General features: G+C 34.7%; 1 protein-coding gene across 11 annotated transcripts in view; it reads left to right on the forward strand.

Moving 5' to 3' along the window:
• The window catches only part of TUT4 (terminal uridylyl transferase 4), a 125,140-nt gene that overhangs the window by 64,595 nt on the left and 44,250 nt on the right, over positions 1–16,295 (forward strand). For all 11 annotated transcript variants that reach the window (XR_010410940.1, XM_045897693.3, XM_045897689.3 and 8 more), the window contains exons 7-11: positions 702–753; positions 3,580–3,649; positions 5,239–5,365; positions 14,163–14,282; positions 14,456–14,668. Coding sequence is in view for 10 of the 11 variants with exons in the window: in XM_045897693.3 (XP_045753649.1) it covers positions 702–753; positions 3,580–3,649; positions 5,239–5,365; positions 14,163–14,282; positions 14,456–14,668 (582 nt within the window). In the remaining variant the exon portion in view is untranslated. The remainder of the gene's footprint in view (positions 1–701; positions 754–3,579; positions 3,650–5,238; positions 5,366–14,162; positions 14,283–14,455; positions 14,669–16,295) is intronic.

Below are 16,295 nucleotides of genomic sequence, written 5' to 3' on the forward strand. Positions count from 1 at the left end.
GGATAATAACTTTATATTACATGAGATGCTGTATACCAGGCATTTTTGGGTAGTGTGTCTGGTACATTGTGGGTACTTTTTAAATAAGTAGTAACTAACATTGCTAACATTACTTATTTATTGACCTATGAAACATTTAAAATGATCGATTTACATGTATTATTGATTTTTTAAAATAATTTTAATGCTCAAAGCGGTTCAATTTAGGTGAAAGTTTGATGTTTTATTTCTCATTTGATATAATCATTTACTTACAATTAGCATATGATTATTAAATACTTTAAAATAGTGAAGTACATATTAAACTAAGCTTTGACAAGCTTGTTAAAGTAGTATTTAATCTAAGCTTTTTGACCATACTGCCAGTATCAGTACCTCTTAAATTTCCTATCTCAACAACTTCTCTTTAACAGTTTTTTGGTAAACTGATTTTTTTCCCATTTGTTTTGCTGTGAAATTCCAGAATCTTTTCTCATACTGAGAATTTATTAATTCTAGGAATATTACTGGAATAATAGCACTACATTATTTATTAGATTCTACTTCTATGAACAAGATTTGTTAAAAGTAAAACTATTTTTTTCATTATTTTAAGATACAGAGCATGATTTTATTTAAATATTTAATGAAATTGAATTCTCTCTAAAATACGCAACTTGAACTATGAAAGTAGTATATTGATTTAATTTGAAATCTTTTAGATGAATCATCCAGATCTACTGATACAAGTGCTTGGGATTTTAAAAAAAAGTGGTGAGTTTCTTTTTTAATTTGTCTTTCTAAAGAAAATTCTTTAAGGGTACATGCAATGTGTTGTTTATATATGGCTAACCAAGGTAAAGTAACGCTCATAGCATATTTGGGTCATTATAATACATATACTTATGTATTTGTTGAATAGGTGTGCTACAAAATTTATATGTCATTAGATCAAAAGTATATTTAAAGTTGATATGTAAAAAAGTACTGCCTTTTGGGTAATTTTAAAAATGTTAGCTTTGAATATTATGGGCATTCCTTGTGTAAAAGGCAGAAAACCTATAATCATTAGGAGGTTGTTTGATGAAGGATGATTTAGGGAGAGATGTGGGGAAAAATGTGTGCATGCATTATTTTTTTTCCACTTAATATTAAACTAATCATTTATATTACATCAACCAAATCATACCTATTAAATGTTTTTCATATCTGCCTTGTCTGGATTGCTTCGGGTGTAAAATGGACATTCATATAGGTAAAAATACATCTTAAAATAAAATTTTTTAAAATTCCAGCTGTGTTAAACCAGGCCCTAGGTCATGTAGTACAATATGGAATATCATTTTCTTGTTTTTTTATTTACTGCTTTTCTTGTTAAAAGTAAATGCTTAAGAGCTCAGGATCTGGAGCCAGATTTTCTGGGCTCAAATTTTAGTTCTGCCACTTATTGGTTATATCCTTTGACAAATTATTTAAGTGTTAATGTTTCAGTATTCTCATCTGTAAAATGGCTATATATGTATATATATTTTTTATTATCTTTTGATGAGAAGATTGTTGTGAGAATGAAATGGGCTAAGCCACAGCTTAGAAGTGCTTAGTTTATAGTAACTTCTTATTAAAGTCTTGCTGTGTGATTGTTATTATTATTGTCATCTTAAATTTTTTGAATCATAAGTACCTGGCAAAAATATTTGCAGTTTGGCTTAGAAGAGATAGCTTACTGACCTTAGCCTTACCCTTTCATTGACTTCATAGTCAGTTCTAAACTTCCTTTCTCTCTCTCTTCCATGTCAGTTTTTGATTATTTGTCAGCTTCTTGTTGGCCATTTTCCTTAGTTTTTAGGGGAATAATTTGGTCCAGTTAATCTTGTAAAGGGATTTTAGTATCATTTTTTTCTTAATATTTGTTTCTTATTGCAAAAAACTCTAAAGCATATTACAGATAAGAGATGGACATAGAGCTTTTACTTCTTTAGAATCAGTGGACAGTATCAACCTAGCAAACGTATTTATTTTTTAAAGATTTTATTTATTTGTCAGAAAGAGAGATTGAGAGAGAGCACAAACGGGGAGTGGCAGGCAGAGGGAGAAACAGGCTCCCTGCTGAGCAAGGAGCTGGATGCGGGACTGGATCCCAGGACTTTGGGATCATGACCTGAGCCGAAGGCAGATGTTTAACTGACTGACCCACCCAGGCATCCTGCAAATGTATTTTAAATATATGACTAGATCATCTTAAGTCACATAACATAGGCTTACAAAATACTTTTTTTTTTTAAAGATTTTATTTATTTATTTGAGAGAGAGAGAATGAGAGAGAGCAAGCACATGAGAGGGGGTAGGGTCAGAGGGAGAAGCAGACTCCCTGCCGAGCAGGGAGCCCGATGCGGGACTCCATCCAGGGACTCCATCCAGGGACTCCAGGATCATGACCTGAGCCAAAGGCAGTCGCTTAACCAACTGAGCCACCCAGGCACCCTACAAAATACATTTTGATTAAAAAATTATTAGCACCTTTTAAAAAAATTTTTTTTAGTTTATTTTTTAATTTAAATTCAATTAATTAACATACGGTGTATTTTTAGTTTCAGAGGTAGAGTTCAGTGATTCATCAGTCTCATATCATACCCAGTGCTCATTACATCATGTGCTCTCCTTAAGATGTCCATCGACAGATGAATGGATAAAGAAGTTGTATATATATATGTGTGTGTGTGTGTACATATACACACACACACACACACAATGGAATACTATTCAGCCACCTCTATGCCTTCATTGTACTCAAGACTTCTATCTTGTCATCTACAGGATTGATTTGTTTCTATATTTTTATTCCAAACCCATAATTGAGCTCTTTGTGTCTTATTCATTGTCATATCTACCACACATAATGCAATTCCTGGCATATAGATTTCCAGCACATGATTTTTTAATAAATTAATAATTCCAACAAGTACTACTAAGAGATATTCTTTAAACCTCAAATGAAATAGTATTAAAACATTTCATTAGACTAAACATTTATGACATGGGGCCTACCTGGGAGATGCAGAGAAAGACTTCAGAGTGGAAGTGTGCTTTACCAAATCTTCTTCCTTAAGAGCTTTGATTTGGCAGACTCTTCATATATTAATAGGAAATGGGGCCAGCAGAGTTAGCCTTTTACTTGCATGGATGATTTAAAAGAATTAAATTGTCAGAGAATTGTAGGTTCTCATTTCATGACTTCTTCGGAAATAGAAGTAAGTGGTGTTTGTTGTTTGCCATATTTTTTTGAAGGTTTAATAACTGACTAGATTATATACTTATTAGGAAATATTCAAACTTTTAGAGATGTTAAGTCCTTTCTTAAGGTGATTATAATTTTTGGACAATATTTTGGACTATGCCTGTGGTTTGTGATATACAGCAAATGATACCAAGAGAGGTAAGAGATTCTGTTGGGTTGATGCTCATAATGAGAAGTGTGTGTTATCACAGAAGCAATGCGAGTGATTTTTAGAAGGATACTATTGCTTAATCTTTATCCTAGAGTAAATATTTGAGAGATGTTGATATTATCTTACTTGGTTTATTTATTTTTTTCTTTATTAGTATTATATATAGATGTGGAATCTGATTTTCACGCCAAAGTTCCTGTTGTGGTGTGCAAAGATCGGAAAAGGTTGGTAACAATGAATAGAAAATATTTTTTGAAATAACAACAATAACCAAGTATGCAGTGAACGTTTCCAAGACAGAAAATTTTGTTTTAGATTTCTCTTTGGATTAATATAACTAAGCTAATTTCTAGTTATTAAAAATAAAAGCTTACTAAAAGTATGTGAACAAGAAATAGAATTACCAGTTAAAAACAAAACACAGTAAGGCAAAACTTTTCATTTTTTTCCTCAAGTTCATTCACCCAACAGTATTGAACATTTACTGTATGTTAGGTACTACTTTGCTGTAGGGATACAAACATAAATAAGAAATAGCCATTCTTCTCAAGGAGCTCACAGTTTTTTAGAATCTAGTTTTTAGTTCACTGAAAAAGAGTCACTGAAGACTAATCTTGCCTTTCTAGTCAGATGTCTATAGGACTCAGCAATGTGCCTGTGAAAAAGGAAACTGAAATAATCCTATTTGAGATCAATGTGGGAGACATGGAAGCAATACAGAAATAATTAAAGGTTCTTTTATTGAAAAGTAACCTATATATCTTAAATTTTAAGAGTACTGTATTTTCTTATTCAAAGTTATAAGGATCTATGGAGATCTAATTCAACTTTGTTGTTTTCTAATTAGAAAATTGAGACCTGGAGAAATTAAATGATTTGACCAAATTCACATCATTTAGAGTAAAATGGGAATGGAAGTATTCTGACTTCTAACTTCTAGTGTTTTTTGTTTTTTTGTTTTGTAACCACATTGTGTCAAATTGCCTGTTTGTGGAACCTCAGATACATTCTTCTCCCTGCCACCAAAATATCTCTGCTATAATTCTGTCACCCCTTTAAGGTAGCTCCTATTTTCATTTACACATAAGCATTACCTACGGGTTAATACATACATCCTTTCTAATCTGAAAGTAGCAATAAAATCATGAAAAGTTGGATAGGAAAAATTAGGGTCAAGAAGTATAGCTAGTCAGTTCAGCATTTCATTTTTTTCTTTTTATCCTGTGCAAAGCAAAAAGAATAAACTGGGAAGATATGTTGTACCACTTGACATTGATAAAATCAATGTCTTTGATGTAAAACTAATTTTGTAATTTCTGATGAATTTAAATACTAAATAAGGTTGAAATTTGTGACGTACAAATGAATATTTAAAACATCTTTATATGGAACTTTAGTGATGGAAATGATTTTTAGTTTTCAGCTAGCTCTCAGTTTATTGAAATTCTTATTTTTATTATGACTTCCTAGGTATTAAAATATGGTGACTAAGAAAACCATGAGAGACTCTGGACTGCAAGAACCAAACTGAGGGTTACAGAAGGGAGACGGTGGGGGATGGGGTAACCAGGTGATGGGTATTAAGCAGGGCACGTGTGGTGATGAGCACTGCGTGCTGTACTCAACTAATGCATCATTGAACACTACATAAAAAACTAATGATGTACTATAATGCTGGCTAATTGAACATAATAATAAAAACAAAAAAAATTATGGTGACTAGAAAGTATAGCCATAGGATTTGGAATATTCTGGTTTTTAAGGTATTATTAAGGTATTAATACAGTGAAATTTGTTTCTTCCTCATTCACAGTGGTTTGCTTTGTAGAGTGAGTGCAGGAAATGATATGGCATGCCTCACTACTGATTTACTTGCTGCTCTTGGCAAGTTGGAACCTGTCTTTACTCCCTTGGTGTTAGCCTTTCGCTACTGGGCTAAGGTAAGTGAAGCAGAAGAAAAAAGTATCTGTCTTGAAGTAACTCAGGCTTTTTCCTGCACTAACATGTAACATAAATCTTAATATTGGGGATAAAGTGGTTATCCGTGCTAGATGGAAAGTGATGTGGCAGGTTCTGATTATGGACGTGAAAATAAAACAGTCTCACAGACATAGAGTAATTGATTTGTTATTCTCCTTTTATGTAGTACAGAAATGTTCTCTTTCACATAGTAAATGAGGCTCAAGTTTTCACTCTTAATGTGAGTTAAAATTATAAGATATAAGTTAATGCATAGGTTTACAAGGTTTTTTTGTTAGCATCTTTTTTTCCCATCTCTGCCTTAAAACATTATTCTCTTTCCTTTAAATTATTGATAACCTACAGCACTTTCTGACTGGGTAACTGCTGAGAATCAGTTGTTTCCTAAATTAGAATTAATTATTAAAGGCTATGGTTCCCTTTATAGTCATTTCTTTGGTATGGAGGTAAGGAGGAGTAATAAAGTAATTACCGTTATCAGTCCAAATGACTAGAGAGAGTATAGCTTTTCTGTGTATGTTCTTAATTAGTGTAGTATTCATGTCTTGTTATATTAGTGATGAGCAAATTTTCAGTCTTGTACAAAGAAGATGGATTAAGGGGATAGTGGTGGAATGATAAATGAGAGCAAAAACTGCTAGAGAATTCTTTTTGGAATTTTTTGTTTGGACTCTGATAAGAGGATTGAACTCAGGGTTTGGGGCAGACCCAACCTGGTTGGTTGAGTAAGGAACAGCTTGAAAAGTAAATAACAGTCAGAAATCCTAAGGTTGGTGCTGTTTCAACTCAAGGCCTTTGCGTTTGCTGTTCCCTTCATCTAGAATGTTCTTATCCCACATTTCCAGCATGGTCACTTTTTTACTTCCTTCAAGTTTGTGCTCAAATTTCACCTTGTCAGAGTTCCCTTAATCACCTTATATAAAATAACATTGCCTTCATCATTCTCCCTGCTTTTACCCTGCTTTATTTTTTTCATAGCATTTGACATACATATATTTATTTTTCTTAATTTTCTTCCATGAAAATTGTGAACTTAGTGAGGAAAACTCTGTTTTATTTATTCACCGATGGTCCCAGTGCTGCTTATTTAACTATGCCAGCACTTAGTATGCATTTAATAAGTATTTATTGAATACATGCATGGCCCAGTTTCTTCAGAAAGGGGATTTTTAACCCTTGGAAGTGACTGGGAGCACTGAACCAGACTGAGGGAGAGTGAGTACCTCTCCTTGTTTATTTCATTATCCCTTGTGCCTAGCATACTATAGAAATTTAGTGCTGTGAGATGGAATAAACCAATTCCAACTCTAGTTTTTATAAGTATTTATGTGATTTTTGAGCAAGACATTTCACTTGAGCCTTAGTTTTTCCATCTGGAGAGATTATGTCAAAGGTGATATGAGATACTGCATGAGAATGTACTTTGAACTCTAAAATGCTAGACACTTTTTTTAATTGGCAACTGAGACTATTTAAACAACAGTAAGTCAACAGGAATAAGAACTGGTGCAGGGTGCCTGGGTGGCTCAGTCAGTTAAGCGCCTGCCTTCGGCTCAGGTCGTGATCCTGGAGTCCCGGGATTGAGTCCCGCATCGGGCTCCCTGCTCAGCAGGGAGTCTGCTACTCCCTCTCCCGCTCCTCCCTCTTGTGCTCTCTCTCTCTCTCACTCTCTCTCTCAAATAAATAAATAAAATCTTAAAAAAAAAAAAAAGAACTGGTGCAAAAACTCAAAGTTTCTCAGAGTGTGAGATGAGACTGGTATATGAAATACAGCTGTCATTCAGGAAACTCAGTGTATCAACTCTGGGAAGGTTATTGGTTTCATAATGGATGAAAGAATAAACAGTTGCCCCTTGGATGGTATTTCTTAATTATGCCCTAATTTTCTAGTAATCATAAAATAGTGTCAGTTTTCTCATATTTTTTAATTCAAGTAAGTAGACTGTGTTAGAAGAATGTAAATGATATTCAAATAAGTTCTTTTTTTTTTTTTAAAGAGTGAGAAACAGCATGAGAGGGGAGAGGGTCAGAGGGAGAAGCAGGCCCCCCGCTGAGCTGGGAGCCCAATGTGGCTCAGCCCATTGAGCTACCCAGGCGCCCCCAAATAAGTTATTTTCACTTGGGAAAAAAAAATGTGGTCTATAAACTTTCTTTCCTAAAGTGGCTCTTAGAAAAGAGTGCTCAGGGTGCCTGGGTGGCTCAGATGGTTAAGCGTCTGCCTTCAGCTCAGGTCATGATCTCAGCGTCCTGGGATTGAGCCCCGCATCAGGCTCCCTGCTCAGCGGGAAGCCTGCTTCTTCCTCTCCCATTCCCCCTGCTTGTGTTCCCTCTCTTGCTGTCTCTCTCTCTCTCTCTCTCAAATAAATAAATAAAATATTAAAAAAAATTAAAAAAATAACCACAATGAGATAGCACCTTACACCGAGTCAGAATGGCTATTACCAAAAAGATAAGAAATAACAGGTGTTGGCGAGGATGTGGAGTAAAAGGGACCCTCTTATTAGTAGGAATGTAAATTGGTGCAGCCACTGTGGAAAATTGTATGGAGGTTCCTCAGAAAATTAACATTAGAAATAACATTCGATTCAGTGATTCCACTACTGGGTATTTACCCAGAGAAAAAGAAAACACTAATTTGAAAAGATGTATGCATCCCTATGTTTATGCAACATTATTTATAATAGCCAAGATATGCAAGTGACCCAAGTGTCTATTGATAAATGCATGTATAAAGAAGGTGTGTGTGTGTGTTTGTGTGTGTGTGTATATATAAATCTTGCTATTTGCAACAACATGGGTGGACATAGAGGGTATTATGCTAAGTGAAATAAGTTAGAGAAAGACAAACACAATATGATTTCACTTACGTGGAATCTAAAAAACAAAATAGCAGAGAACAAACTGGTGGTTGCCAGAGGAGAGGAGGGTAGGATGATGGGCAGAAAATGGGTGAAGAGGAATGGGAGATACAGGTTTCTGGTATGGAATGAATAAGTTTCATGACTGAAAGGTATAGCATAAGGAATATAGTCAGTGGTATTATGATAGCATTGGTGGGGCGCCTGGGTGGCTCAGTTGGTTAAGCGACTGCCTTCAACTCAGGTTATGATCTTGGAGTCCTGGGATTGAGTCCCACATCGGGCTCCCTGCTCAGCAGGGAGTCTGCTTCTCCCTCTGACCCTCCCCCCTCTCATGCTCTCTCTATCTCATTCTCTCTCTCTCAAATAAATAAATAAAATCTTAAAAAATAGTATTGGTGGTAACAGATGGTAGATATACTTGTGAGCATAGCATGACATACAGAGTTGTTGAATCATTATGTTGTATACCTGAAACTAATGTAACATTGTATGTCAATTATACTTAAATTAAAAAGGTACTGAGGACCAACTGACAGGTAATAAAAAAAATAATCTACAAGTAAAAAAGAGCTCCCTGGGTTTTTAAATTTTTATTTTTTATTCTATGTATAAATACAACTTGGGATGCCTGGGTGGCTCAGTTGGTTAAGCATCTGCCTTTGGCTCATCCATGATCCCCAGGGTCTTGGGATCGAGTCCTGCATAGGGCTCCTTGCTCAGTGGGGAGCCTGCTTCTCTCTCTGCCTGCCACTCGCCCTGCTTGTGCTCTTTCTCTGACAAATAAAATCTTTTTTTTTTTTTTAAAGATTTTATTTATTTACTTGACAGAGAGAGACACAGTGAGAGAGGGAACACAGGCAGGGGGAGTGGGAGTGGGAGAAGCAGGCTCCCCACTGAGCAGGGAGCCCGATGCAGGATTCAATCCCAGGACCCTGGGATCATGACCTGAGCCAAAGGCAGACGCTTAACGACTGAGCCACCCAGTCGCCCTCTGACAAATAAAATCTTAAAAAAAAAAAAAAATACAATGTACAACTTGATAATTTGATATATGTATTAATTGTGAAGTGATTACCAACCTGTTACCTCACGTAGTTACCTTTATTGTGTGTGTGGTGAGAACACTTGGGATGTACCTTCTTAGCAAATTTTAGGTATATAGTATAGTAGTGTTACCTATAGTCACCATGCTATATACATTAGATCACCAGAACTTACTCATTTTATATAACTGAAATTTTGTATCCCTTGACCAAAATCTCTTCATTTCTCTCTCCCAGCTTCTGGTAACCACCATTTTAACCTCTGCTCCTATGAGTTTGACTATTTTAGATTCTACATAACGGAGATTAGCATTTGTCTTACTGTGTCTTTTTTCTTTCACTTAGCAAAATGTCCCCTAGGTCCATCCATGTTATTGCAAACGGGAGAATTCTCTTTTTTAAGGCTGAATAAGATTCCATTGTATGTGTATACCGACTTTTTTTTTATCTGTTGATAGACATTTAGGTTGTTTCCACAGCTTGGCTATAAGATCCCTCCCTGTGTTTGAAGAGCTCTCTTGTAAACTCCCTAAATGTTATTACTCTGTGAGATGTCTAGTAATGTTAACAGCATACATGAACAGTTCCTTACAGTTACCGAAAAGTTTCTAATTAACTTGACTTAGTCATTAGGCAGCATACCTCCTGTCCTAGGACTCCAGGGATAAAAGGGAATTTATTCTAGTGGAAAAATTGAAGCTCTTTTTATAAGTGTTTTTTATCCTTTCATTTTAAATTGTATTCTTTTTTTTTTTTTTTTCAAGTAAGGTGTATGCCCAACGTGGGGCTTGAACTCATGACCCCAAGTACAAGAGTCATGTTCTATTGACTGAGCCAACCAGGAGCCCCTGTATTCTTAAATTTGCCAAGGCATTAAACTTTAGTGATTATTATCTTTATTATTTAAATAAAAAATAAAAACAAAAATTAAAAAAAAATCTAAGTATAAGACCAGTCTTACTTACGTAAATGCAAAAGTCTAAATGAAATATAAACAAGTGGAATATATTAGTGTATCAAAAGGTTATATGCCATGACTATACAGGATTTATTTCAGGAGTATAAGAATGGTTTAATTTCATGAAATCTGTTAACATAATTTATTATATTAACAATTTGAAGCAGAAAAAACATGGATGCTGAAAAAGGCATGTTTTTCATTTAAAAAACCCTCTTAAACTAGTAAAGGAAATTGATGAAGACTTTTTACTAAAAAAAAATAACAAACATCATTCTAAACAGTGAATTACTCAAGCAATATGTTTAGAATTAGGAGTATTACAGAGGTGTTCACCAGTAATGTCGTACATTGTTTTGGGAGATTTAAACATGCAATAAGAAAATGAAATAATGTAAATATTGAAGAAATAATAAAATTTCTTTGAAGATATGATTGTATATCTATACAACTTTAGTAAGAAAACTGTTGGGATTAATAAGAGAATTTGTTAAAAAAAATTTGTAAGATGACAAATTACAATATAAACATAAAATAATCAGTAGGTTTTCTTTGTCATGGAAATAACCTGGTAGAGTGGAAATGGAAAAATATTCCTTAGTGACACAAATTATAAAATATTAAGGAATAAATTTAATAAAGGTAGAGAATCTTATATTATTGAAAGGTAAAAATGAAATCTGAACAAATTCGTTTATTCAGCAAACATTTGTTAAATGCTTCCTATGTCCCAGACACTGTTCTAGGTGCTTGAAATATCTAACAAGACATACGGAGTCTTACTGTCACAAAGCTTGCATACTTGTGGAAGAATCAGCCAGTAAATAAATATATAAGTAACACAGTATCTGATAGATTTTAGCTATAAAAATGAGATGATGTGATAAGAGGGTGACATTACACCAGATGGTTAGGGAAGGTCTCTTTGAGGAATTGGTATTTAAACTCAGACCAGCAGCAACCAGCTACTTGAAAGTCTCAGGGAATAGCATCCAACAAATAGGTAGTACAAAGCTTCTAAGGTACGAAAGAGCTTGTGAGGAACAGAAAGGAAGGCAGGAGTGGCTGGAATGAAGTGAGAGTGAATGTTTCTGTGGTAAGGCATTTGGATTTTTTTTTTTTTTTTCAAGATTTTATTTATTTGTCCGAGAGAGAGAGGGAGCTTGAGCAGAGGGGGAGGAGCAGAGGGAGAGGCAGACTCCCCCGCTGAGCAAGGAGCCCGATGCGGGACTCAATCCCAGTACCCTGGGATCATGACCTGAGCTGAAGGCAGCCGCTAAACCAACTGAGCCACCCAGGCATCCTGGGAATTTGGATTTTAATTGCAGTGAGAAAGCAGTTTTAAAAGTGGTATATGGCTTGATGTGATTTATACTTTGAAAAGATCTTTCTGGGATAAAGAATACAAGGAGGGAGCCCATTAATCAGGCTGCTGTAGTAGATCAGCCAGAGGTGATAATGGTCTGTGCTAGGTTAGAATGGATATAAAGCATAGTAGACAGATTTGGGATAAGTTTTGGAGGTAAGACTTGTAAAGGTTTTGGTTATGAGAGTTTAGGGGAAGTGAGTAATTGATGAGAACTGAATTTTTGGAAAATGCAAAGATACAAAGTTCTTAGATAAGGAGATAGTACCCCTAAAATGTAAAATCATCTTAATTTAATTTTCAGATGTACAGTAATTTCAATTAGAATTACCAAGAGTTTTTAAAAATTTGATAAAATGGTCTTAAAATTAGTATGGAAGAATGTTTAAGAATAGCCAAAAGAATTCAGAAGGAGAACACTAATGAAGGGGACCTACTTTACCACTATAAAACTGCTTACTCAAGTATATGCCTTTGGCATAGGAATAGACAAATAGATTTGTGGAACAGAATAGGAGGCCCAGAAGTAGATCCTAGTGTAAATGAAATTTTAATATATGAAAAAAATAAAATACTTCATTTCAGTGATAAAACAATGACTTGATAAGTGGTGCTGTCACAACTGTATATTTTTTATTTTTTATTTTATTTTTTTCACTGTATTTTTTTAAAATTTAATTTTGTGTTTTTTAAATTCAATTAATTAACATGTAGTGTATTATTAGTTTCATAGGTAGAGTTCAGTGAACAACTGTATATTTCTTGAAGAAAATAATGTTGGATCCTTAGGACACTAAATGCAAAAATAAATTCTACTTAAATGAAAAATCAAGATTTTAGGAGAAAGTTTAAGAGTATGTATCTGTACTGTGGTTTGGGGAAACTTTTTTACCATGATAGGAAACCTAGAAGCTATATAGCAAAAGCATATTTAACTATATATACATTAATGTATTTTATATGATAACGGTCAAAATAAAAACAGGTTGGGAAAAATACCATTGTTCTAGTGCATGTATCAGATTTAAAGGATTATTAACTGTAATGTAAATTGATATGCAATGTATACAAATAGAAAAATTGGCAAAAGATTCAATAGGCAGTTCAGCAAAGAGCAAGTCTGAATGGTTAGTAAACATGAAAATTGTGTAATCTCTTAACACTGAGGAAATTCAAATTGAATAATTATTAGATAATTATATCTCACACACCCCATTGGCATTTTTTTTTTTTTTTAAGATTTTTAAAATTTATTTATTTGACAGAGCAGGAGAACACAGTCAGGGGGAGTGGCAGAGGGAGAGGGAGAAGCAGGCTCCCCACAGGGAACCTGATGTGAGCAGGGACCCCGATGCGGGCCAATCATAGGACCCTGGGATCATGACGTGAGCCAAAGGCAGTCGCTTAACCAACTGAGCCACCCAGCACCTTCCATTGGCATTTTTTTTAAGTGGTAATACTTAATGTTGGAAAGTGTTATGTGTACACTCATGTTACTGGTGAAAAGAGGAATTTTTTAGTGATTTTGGAAAATCTTATTAGAATTCAAATATATCACATATTTTTTTATTTATTTACTTATTTTTAAAGATTTATTTATTAGAGTGCAAGCGAGCGTGGGGGTGGAGGAAGCAGAGAGGGAGAGAGAAACCCAAGCAGACTCAGCGCTAAGCACAGACCCCAACATGGGACTTGATCCCATGACCCTTAGACCTCGACCTGAGCTGGAACCAAGAGATGGATGCTTAACTGATTGTGCCACTCAGGCACCCCTCTATCACACATTTTTAAATCCAGCAAACACATCTTGGGAAAATAGTTCATATAAATAAGCACCAGTAATTAGGAAATATATATAAAGATGAAACAGCATTGCTTAAAGTGGCAAAAATTGGGAACAGAATGTGAATGTCCTTGGGTAGGGAGATTACTAGTAGCCATCCAGATCATAGACTATAATTTAAGCATTTAAAAGAATGTTAGGAAAATAAATAAATATGTTAGATCTGTACTAATTGACTTAGAGGAACTTTGTTAGTATATTGTTAAGGGAGAAGAATAATACACAGATGTGTATAATACACAATTTTGGTAAGAGAATGACATAAAACAAAATCCTTCCTGCATTTATACAGAAAATAGAAATATATAGGAATACATTTGTATATGGTTATTAGAGTATAGAAAAAGGCATGAAAGTTTATAGACGATTGTTAACATTGAGGCAGTAGAAGAAGCAAGGTAAGAAAATAATATTTTAAAAATGTGTACAGAGTAAAAGCACTATGTATGATGTTCCATTTAACTAAAATATATATATGACTTTATATGCAATAAAGAAATGAATGGAAAGATTGTCACCAATGTGTTAATAGTTATTTCAGGGTGGTGAGATTTCAGGTCATTCCTTATAATTTTCGTTGTTTAAACGTTTTACAATGATCATAGTAGGAAAAAAAAATCTATATTATGAGGGGAACAAAGAAAATTAAAGCTGATGGCAGTAATTTCTCCCCCTTTGTTTTGCAGTTATGCTATATTGACTCCCAAACTGATGGTGGAATCCCTTCTTACTGTTTTGCTTTAATGGTGATGTTTTTTCTACAACAAAGAAAACCCCCTCTTCTTCCTTGCTTACTTGGAAGTTGGGTAAGCACGAATTTGTGACATATGTGCATGTATATATGTAGTTTGCTCTTACAGAGTGCTCTGTTCAAACATTTTAAGCTGGAATTCTGGTTTGTTTGTTTGTCCACCTTTTTGTTTTTGTTTTTTTTTTTAATAATTTTTCCACTACCAATTTGGAATGCCTTTTTATATAGATTGAAGGCTTTGACCCAAAAAGAATGGATGACTTTCAGCTGAAGGGCATAGTAGAAGAGAAGTTTGTGAAGTGGGAATATAATTCAAGTAGTGCAACTGAGAAAAACTCAATTGCTGAGGAAAACAAAGCTAAGGCAGACCAACCAAAAGATGATACCAAGAAGACAGAAACAGACAACCAAAGTAATGCCATGAAGGAAAAACATGGCAAAGTAAGCTTTTTTTTGTTTTTGTTTTTGGCTTTTCTATCTGTAGAATTTGTGATGCCTTCGATTGAAGCTCTTTAATAGTAGATTGACTGACTTTGCATAAGCCTCTTGGCCTCATTTTCCTCATCTGTGAAGTGAGGGGTTGATCTGGTTTAGTTTTTCAGTGCTTATGATTCCCTAATGGATTTATACCTCCTTTTGGAAAATGTATATTGTTTGAATCATGTCATGGTAATTCTTTGTATCTTTTTCATTTAGACAAGGAAAATTTCCTTCAGGAGTTGGGCTGTGATCAAAACTTTAACATATGGAAATTATGTTGCCAGATTGGTGGAAAAATAAAGGCTCTTTCCTCCATTAGGGGGTGGCTTGCTTATTTAATCATTCAACATTCTTTTATTAAGGACCTGCTATGTGCCAGACATTATTTTGAGGGCTAGGGGACCAAAGATGAATATTCATGGATTGTGTACTCCAGAAGTATGTAGTCTTCTGAAATAGACAGATATATTATTATAGAAATGAAAGCATTACTGAAGTGATTGCTCTAGCTATATTGAATTATATGTAGTTCCCTGAACAGTTGTTCTTAGTCCCTTTAACTCTCCCACTTTCCTAGACTTCTTTCTCCTCTCCTCTCAAACCACCAATACTCAGCTAATGATTTTGCTTATTACTTCACTGAGAAAACTGAAGAAGTCAAAAGAGAACTTCTACCACCACCTGCTGCTGTCTGCACTCACATAGTCTGCCTTCATGCCTGCTTTTGTAAAGGAACTTCCCATGTTGCTATCTAATTTTCTCCACTTGTGTATTTACTCCCATCCCTTCTTGTTTATTCTAGAACACTGCTCCAGCAATTCTTCTTTATCCTTCCTAAGTTAGCAATTTTTCATTCAGTAAGCAAACATGCTTTTATTTCTCCCATTTTAAATAAAAATATGGACATCATTTCCCTTCCCAGCTATTCCTTTGCATCCTTTTGCAATAAAACTTCTTGAAAGAATTGTCCATATTCACTATTTCTGATACCTGTTTCCTCTTAACTCAGTGTAGTCAGGCTTTGACCCTCATCAACCTACCAAAACTTGTACATCAATATCATTATCTTCCATATTGCTAAATCCAATTGTCACTTTTCAATTTTTATATTTTTGATGTATCAGCAATATTTGCCAGTGGATTATTTTCTTCTCTGAAAAATTTCTTAACTTGACTTTCAGGATAGCACACCCATGGCTGATTATTTCTTCTCAATCTCCTTCCCTGGTTTCTCCTTTCCTCTTTAGTCTCTTAATGTTGGCATGCTCCAGAGCTCAATCGCTGATCCCCTCCCCTTTCTTCTGTATCTACACTCCCTTGGTGATCTTATCCAGTTGTATGGGTTTTACATACCATCTGTATGATACTCCCAAATTTAAATCTTCGGCCATACCACACTCCTGAATTCTATAGTTGTATCCAGCTGCCTATTTAATGTCTCTACTTAGATGTCTAATAGAGATCTTAAACTTAACATGGCTAAATCTGGACTTCTGGTCTTCCTCTTTCTCCACATGGCAGTGTTCACATCTAAGTTGATGGCACTTCATCCTTTCAGTTGCTCAGTCAGAAGCCTTGGAATCATCCT

The sequence above is a fragment of the Mirounga angustirostris genome, unplaced genomic scaffold, assembly GCF_029215605.1.
Source record: "Mirounga angustirostris isolate CCGP_5_RB_7025 unplaced genomic scaffold, mMirAng1.0.hap1 SCAF_4, whole genome shotgun sequence".
Lineage (NCBI taxonomy): Eukaryota > Metazoa > Chordata > Mammalia > Carnivora > Phocidae > Mirounga > Mirounga angustirostris.